We start from the raw sequence: 7928 nt of genomic DNA on the forward strand, positions 1-7928 counted from the left end.
CATCTCGCCCGGCTAGTTTTTTGTATTTTTTTAGTAGAGACGGGGTTTCACCGTGTTAGCCAGGATGGTCTCGATCTCCTGACCTCGTGATCGCCCGTCTCGGCCTCCCAAAGTGCTGGGATTACAGGCTTGAGCCACCACGCCCGGCCGCTACCTGGGATTTTGAGGTGGGAGGATCGCTCAAGCTTGGGAAGGTGAGGCTGCAGTGAGCCATGACTGCACCAGTGCGCTTCACCCTGGGCTACAGAGTGAGACCCTGTCTCAAAAAAACAAACAACAAAGAAAGAAATGTGTCTCAGCACATATTAAACTATTGACTAGGATATGAAAACTATAAACTAGTTTATATAAAACACTCTATGACTCTAAAGGTTTCTTGTAACCTTATTAACTTTCTTAATAGCATGGCTGATGATTGACTCTTGGTTTGCCCTCAAAAACGGTAGTCATGAGCCTTGCACTGTAGTGTGCACCTGTAGTCCCCACTGCTCAGGAAGCTAAAGCAGGGGGATTGCGTGAGGCCAGGAGTTTGAGGTGTTGCTAGACTCTGGTCTAAAAAGCAAATTTTCTTAAACTCCCACTGGTCATATAATGAATATCAACTTCAGTTTCTGTACTAGAGAAAGCAAATAACAAGGAGGTAGAAATAACTTGATTCTCCTTTACTTCCCAACAGATCCCAGATGGATTTTTTGCCCATTTTTATGCCATTTGTGAACACATCAGTCCTGTCCTAGCCTGGGGCTTTTTGGGTCCTAGAAATTCTCTCTATGATTTATGTTGCTTTTTTAAGGTATGTTCAGTCATTGAGTAATTTCTCTTTTTTTTCTAAATCAAAGAGGAGATACAGTTTTATTCTGTTTTGCTTTTGTAGAAGAACAACTGTTATTTAAGAGTAAATTTATAAAAGTCACCTAAATTCAGCATTTAAATGCCAGTATTAACTATTTTTGGCATTTTATAATACCACTATTATTATAATGGACCAGTATTTTATAGATTTGGTGCTTTATTGTGGAGTAGGCTCAGCATATCCATTCACCTTATCAGTTCCCTAATGCAGGGGATACCCAAGCTTGAGCAACACAGTGAGACCTGTTTCTACTAAAAATAGAAAAAATTAGCCGGGAGGGGTGGCATGCACGTGTGGTTCCAGCTACCTGGGATTTTGAGGTGGGAGGATCGCTCAAGCTTGGGAAGGTGAGGCTGCAGTGAGCCATGACTGTATGAATTTGAAAGTCTGGATGTTTTACTGTACCATTCTTTTTTTTAAATTATGTTTATGTGCTGTCAAGGTAATATTTTTATAAATGGTTTAGAAAATGTTTATTTTACTCTCATTCAGAACACATTGGTTTTTGTAGTTTACTTGACTACCCAAATGTAAGGTATGTGTTTTAGGGATTAGGAATTAAGTCTGTCATCAGTGAGCATTCTGACTTGGGGCAAATCATTCTTTGCTGTTCCTTTTCTTTATCTATAAAATGAGGGGACCTAACAGGTTGATTGCTAATGACCCTTTCAGATATAAAATCTAGTGAATCAGCCGGGCGCGGTGGCTCACGCCTGTAATCCCAGCACTTTGGGAGGCCGAGGCGGGCGGATCCCAAGGTCAGGAGATGGAGACCATCCTGCCTAACACAGTGAAACCCCGTCTCTACTAAAAATACAAAAAATTAGCGGGGCGTGGTGGTGGGTGCCTGTAGTCCCAGCTATTCGGGAAGCTGAGTCAGGAGAATGGCATAAACCCGGGAGGTGGAGCTTGCAGTGAGCCAAGATCGCGCCACTGCACTCCAGCCTGGGCGGCAGAGCGAGATTCCGTCTCAAAAAAAAAAAAAAAAAAAAATCTAGTGAATCAGTGAAGTGTGTCTTCTTAGTACTTCTTAATAACGTTTGGAAGATATGTTATTAAGAAAGAAGACAAATTAAATATTCCTGTTTTTCACTCTTTGAAATTACTTTTTTTTCTATTATGGTGACATAACAACTGAGACTTAATATTTATTAGTAGGCAGTTTGCTTACAGTGAGTTTCAGTGTATATAATAACTTACTGAAATGAAATATCCTTCAGGATCTACCACTGATTTGAGACCTGAAATGTTCTTTGTTTTTCATGTGCCTTAAGGGTTTTTCTTGTACAAAAAAAGCACATTTAAAATTATAATGTATTATTTTATTATTATTTATTTAAAACTATTACTAGAATAGTTTATTTTTCTGTCTTAGAGTAGAGGCAATGCTTAAAGGTCACATTGAAGGAAAAGGACTATAACCCCTTACATTTAAACAGTGCTTTAGAGTTTACAAGCACTTCTTATAGATTATCTTTTTAAAATGTTTCCCCACCTCTTCATGGTATCACATAGGTTATCTTTTTTGATCATCATGTCATCCCTGAGTAGTAAGTAGGATGGGTGGTATTAACCCTATTTCACAGAAAAAGACAATGAGCCCCAAAAAAGGAAAGGTTAAATCACTTGTGCAAGGTCCCTTTTCTAATGAGATATGAAACTAGCACTGGAAGTCAGGTCTTCTGATTCCTGATTCAATGCTCATTATAATATTAGAAGCTTTTTCAATGTAACATAACTTTGGTCTAATAAATGCCAATTTGTTTTATGTTCATTTTCCAGAATCAAGTTCTTTTATTTCTCAAAGACATTTTTGACTTTGAGAAGGTGCGCTATTCAAGTACAGAGACTTTAGCTGAAGACCTCATGCAGTTACTCATTCGCCGCACTGAGCTTTTAATGGCCTATCTTGAAGCAGATGCCCTGAGGCATACGAGTAGTTGTCTAAGTAGTCATGGTCATGTTATGTCCACTGGGCTACTGGAAGCCAAAGTACAATAAGTACCATGAGCATCATGCAATTTGAGTGTGCTATGAAATATTTTAAGGTAACTATTGATTTTGTAACATATATTACAGAATCAACAGAATTGGTGCATGTGGATTCAGGAGGAAAAAAAATCTAGTAAAAAATGAGCAACTGTACTGTATTTATACAGAAGTTCTGTCATTGAATTCCTGTGTAGTGTAGTCATAGTGGCTTTTTGCACTTATTAGGTAATAATCAAAGTTGTGAAATGTATCTTTTACAGAAATATTGCTTGAATTGAAGCCAATATTTGGGAGTTAATTGGTTTGTCTTCTTGAAGGTGTCATTCTCAAAAGCTCTGTTTTTGTGTTTTGCACCTTTAAAATGTACACTTTAGCCAAGATCTTTGTGGCCCACACATGAAAGAATATATTACTCCTAGTGTCAGTATATTTAACTTTGCCTAGAAACATATTTTTAATTATAAAGTTATTTGTTTAATCAAGTTTAGGCAGTAACGATGTTTAACATGTACTGCATACATTATTGCTTGTGCATTTGCTTATGTATTTGAATCAAAGAAATTGTAATCACTGAATATTGTTATAGACTATTTAAATGGGCCACTTGTAGTGGCTCATGCCTGTAATACTTCGGGAGGCTGAGGCAGGAGGGTAGTTTGAGGCTAGAAGGTTGAGACTAGCCTGGACAACATGAGGAGACGCCTGTCTCTACAAAAAAATAAAAATAAATTAGCTGGTATCAAGCAGAGTTCCATGGAAATATTAAAATTTAAAAGTAAAAATAAAAATAGGCCGGGCTTGGTGGTTCATGCCTGTAATCCTAGCACTTTGGGAGGCCAAGGTGGGCGGATCACCTGAGGTCAGATGTTCGAGACCAGCCTCACCAATATGGTGAAACCCCGTCTTTACTAAAAATACAAAAATTAGCCAGGTGTGGTAGCGGGCGCCTGTAGTCCCAGCTACTAGGGAGGCTGAGACAGGAGTATTGCTTGAACCCAGGAAGTGGAGGTTGCAGTGAGCCGAGATCGCACTACTGCACTCCAGCCTGGGCAACAAAGTAAGACTCCATCTCAAAAAATAAATAATTTAATTAAATTAGTTGGGTGTGGTGGCATGTGTCTGTGGTCCCAGCTACTTGGGAGACTGAGGTGGGAGGATCACTTGAGTCCAGAAGGTCAAGGCTGTCATGAGCCGTGATTGCACCACTGCACGTCACCCTGGGTGACAGCAAGACCCTATCTCAAAAGTGAATAAATAAAACAAATAAAACATTTAAATGAATTGACACTGAGAAATTCACAATTTATAAATTTATATTAACTGTAGTTTCCAAAATATGTTACTGTTGGTCCTGTAAGTTACAAAGAGACTGAAGAACTTTCTTTTTATACATTAGAGCATTTTTCCCTGGAATGAATATTGATTAAAAAGATAACATTTATTAATTAATAAAGGCAATTTAAAATTTAGTGTTATTTGAAGACTGTCAACATCTGAAGGTATGAAACTTGGTACAGTAAAATAATTTCTCCTTTCTTCTACAAAACTTCCTTTTAGTTATTCCCACAGAAAACTCAGCCCAGTGGGAATTTGTCATATTATGTCCATGTTTTTAAAATATTCATATTTTGAATCTTACTGACGTTTTAAAGAAGGGTTTTTTCCCTGCCTTGAATGTAAAGCAAAACTATTTTTAATCATGTGGAAGTATATATTTCATGTTCATTATGATAAATCTACAAACAAATGAATTGTTTTTATGGGTGGGGTTCTTCTATAAGAGTATATTAAATGCTGTCAGAGTTGTATTAATTTTGTTTCTAAATAATATACCACTTATTTGGAGTGGCTAACTCAGTATGTAAGTAGATTAGATTTATTGATTTTGCCCCTAAAACGGGCTTTATTCATTTTAGGAGTGAGTTGCACAAAAGGACCTAAAATGCTCTGGTTTTTTTCTTCTTTTAAGAGACGGGGTCTTGCTCTATTGACCAGGCTGGAGTGCAGTGTGCTATCATACATAGCTCACTGCAGTCTCCAACTCCTCATACTAGATGCATGTGCCACCATGTCTTACTCCTAAAACGCATTTTTAAAAAGCGAATTTTTAGATGAAAGTGCCTAGTTTCTGATTAATAAATAGAAGATGAAAAGTCGGGGGAAAAAGCATAATCTTTTAAGATTTGTAAATTTGTGTATGTGCCACATTTATGTAAATTAACTACAAAATATGGAATTCAGGATCATGCTGTTTTGCATGTACTTTCTAGGTTATATAGCATGAAACATACAAATTACCACTGTTCTTTAGTATATAGCTCCTTGACTTTTCTTACATAGATGCTTAATTTAACAATTACCTATTTATAATTCTTATTATTGATGGGAATATGATTAGAAGTACCAAAACTAAAAATTCCATTATATACTGTTTACTTTTTATTTAATATTACATGTTTTTACCTTGTTGTGGTATCTTTGGTCTTGAATGATACACACACATATGTGTGCGTGCACATGCATTTCATTACCATGTAGACAAGACGGTTATTGCTTATATTAACTTACCCATTTGAGGGATAAGTGTTTTAAGTTGTGGTTTTATAAGCAAAGCTGTAAGTAAATGTAATTTATTTTAGAAAGATATTATTTGACAGCAGTTTTGAAGAATTGCACTATTTGATAATGCTGCTACTACATGAGATAACTCTGGGGAATTAATTTTATGAGATAAGACGAATGGCTTTCTAGAAGGTGTTGCTTTTTATTTTGTTTTTTTTTTCTTTTTTACATTTCATCTAAGAAAAAGTTGCTTATATTCAGCAGGATGGTTTGTCAAATTCAGTGTTTGAGTTTGTTTCTGGTCAGTTCAGTAGCTGCTACTTTAGCAAGATGTGGCCTTTCACAAAAGAGGTAAGAGTGACCAAATAGAATTTTAGGACAATAAGTATAGGAAAAACCTCTCTATTGTAAGAGAAGAAACTTGAACTTTTTTTTTTTTTTTTTTTGAGACAGAGTTTTGCTCTGTCGCCCAGGCTGGAGTGCAGTGGCGCGATCTCGGCTCACTGCAAGCTCTGCCTCCCGAATTCACGCCATTCTCCTGCCTCAGCCTCCTGAGAAGCTGGGACTACAGTCACCCACCACCACACCCGGCTAATTTTTTTGTATTTTTAGTAGAAACGGGGTTTCACCATGTTTGCCAGGGTGGTCTCGATCTCCTGACCTTGTGATCCGCCCACCTTGGCCTCCCAAAGTGCTGGGATTACAGGCGTGAGCCACCGTGCCCAGCGAAACTTGAACTTTTTAAAGGAAATGTCTTCTTGAACATTCTGACTGCATGGAGAAGGGTACTTAAGACATATATAACAGGCCGGATGCAGTGGCTCATGCCTGTAATCCCAGCACTTTGGGAGGCCCAGGTGGGCAGATCACCTGAGGTCGGGAGTTTGAGACCAGCCTGACCAACATGGTGAAACCCCGTCTCTACTAAAAATACAAAATTAACTGGGCATAGTGGCGCATGCCTGTAATCCCAGCTACTCGAGAGGCTGAGGCAGGAGAATTGCTTGAACCTGGGAGGCAGAGCTTGCAGAGAGCCGAGATCGTGCCATTGCACTCCAGCCTGGGCAACAAGAGCGAAACTCTGTCCCAAAAAAAAACAAAAGACATATATAACAGTTTCCATTTGCCTTAAAATTGGGTTAAATAGCAAAAGCAATGTTTTTAAAAATGATTAGTTCAGAGCCTTTTAGGGTAAACCCTGTTTAAACACTCATGGAATTGCCCTTGCCACCATGAGTTCTACCATCCACTTCCATATGTAAATTGTAAGAGGGACTTCAGTTAAGTCAGTCCTGAGAAAATAGCCTTTTTTCTGGAAGAAAGAAGATAAATTTTCAGGCAATTTACATTTGGTATTTCTTTTAATTTCCTTTTTTCTATTTTGATTTCTCTACATTTTTGTTCAACTAAAAGAGTACTTATTTCTTCTTGAAGGTTAACATTATGTTTATTAAGTATCAAAATGGACTTATCTTTTAAAAAAGAAGACAAGTTTTCCATACTGTCACAGCTCCAAAGAACTTTCTTTCTCATACAGTAATATTCTTTATTTGCATCCATTTACTACGATTCCATTAATTTGTTAAATTAACTGCCTTTATAAAAATATTTACAAATGTTTTCTTGCCTTAAAATGTAACATTTTCTACTTTAATTTCCAAGAGAGTGATTATTTGCATTACAAAGGAATTCTTAATAATTCCTGTTAGCCTAGGAAATAGGAATGCCAAAGTAACATTTAATGTACTTCTCTGTAACTTTTCATAATCAGAAATTTTTAATTATGTTTATATAACCCATTTTCATTTTAATGTGAATATATATTCAGAAATTATTTGATGTAAATTTCAAAATGATTATAGAAATTAAGCTGAATTCTAATTTTTGCTTAGATTAAGAAATATGTATGTGAAATTTAAGAATTTATGTAATCTGTGATTAATGGAAATAACATCCCTACTTTGTTCCTAATGAATATATTATGTTATTGTTTTGTTTAGTTTGAGAACAACCATGTATTAGCTTTACTTGGCTGATATCAGTAAATGTTTCTATTTCCTAAATGTAAGGCCTGTACTCATTAATTTGTGTAAAAGTAAAACACTACAGTAGCAGAAAAAATTGCACTGGCTCTTTAGCCAAAATAAGCACTGTAATGTGGATGTATTACTATTACTGCCAAATAAAAAAGTGATGGTACGTCTTGTTGATGTATTGAATATTTTAAACAATGTTAATATATAATTATGAAGTCACACTTGTCTCATCAGATCCTATATGAGAACATTCAGTCTCCATAAGACCCATATATATGGCATAGAGAACAGGACAACTGCAGAAGCATTATAACCAAATACAAAACTTTATCATTAAAATAAAAAATAAAAGGCCAGGCGCGGTGGCTCACGTCTGTAATCCTAGCATTTTAGAAGGCCAAGGCGGGTGGATCACCTGAGGTCAGGAGTTCGAGACCAGCCTGGCCAACATGGTGAAACCCTGTCTCTACTAAAAATACAAAAAT

General features: G+C 36.7%; 1 protein-coding gene across 1 annotated transcript in view; it reads left to right on the top strand.

The window, feature by feature from the left end:
• FAM73A (family with sequence similarity 73, member A) overlaps nt 1–5782 on the top strand; it is a gene marked incomplete at its 5' end in the record, with an annotated part of 109990 nt that extends 104208 nt beyond the window's left edge. Inside the window, 2 exons of the mRNA XM_011997387.1 lie at nt 677–793; nt 2636–5782. Of these exons, the coding sequence (XP_011852777.1) occupies nt 677–793; nt 2636–2854 (336 nt within the window). The remainder of the gene's footprint in view (nt 1–676; nt 794–2635) is intronic.
• Nucleotides 5783–7928: the final 2146 nt, after the last annotated feature.

This window comes from Mandrillus leucophaeus, unplaced genomic scaffold, assembly GCF_000951045.1.
Source record: "Mandrillus leucophaeus isolate KB7577 unplaced genomic scaffold, Mleu.le_1.0 Scaffold539, whole genome shotgun sequence".
Classification (NCBI taxonomy): domain Eukaryota; kingdom Metazoa; phylum Chordata; class Mammalia; order Primates; family Cercopithecidae; genus Mandrillus; species Mandrillus leucophaeus.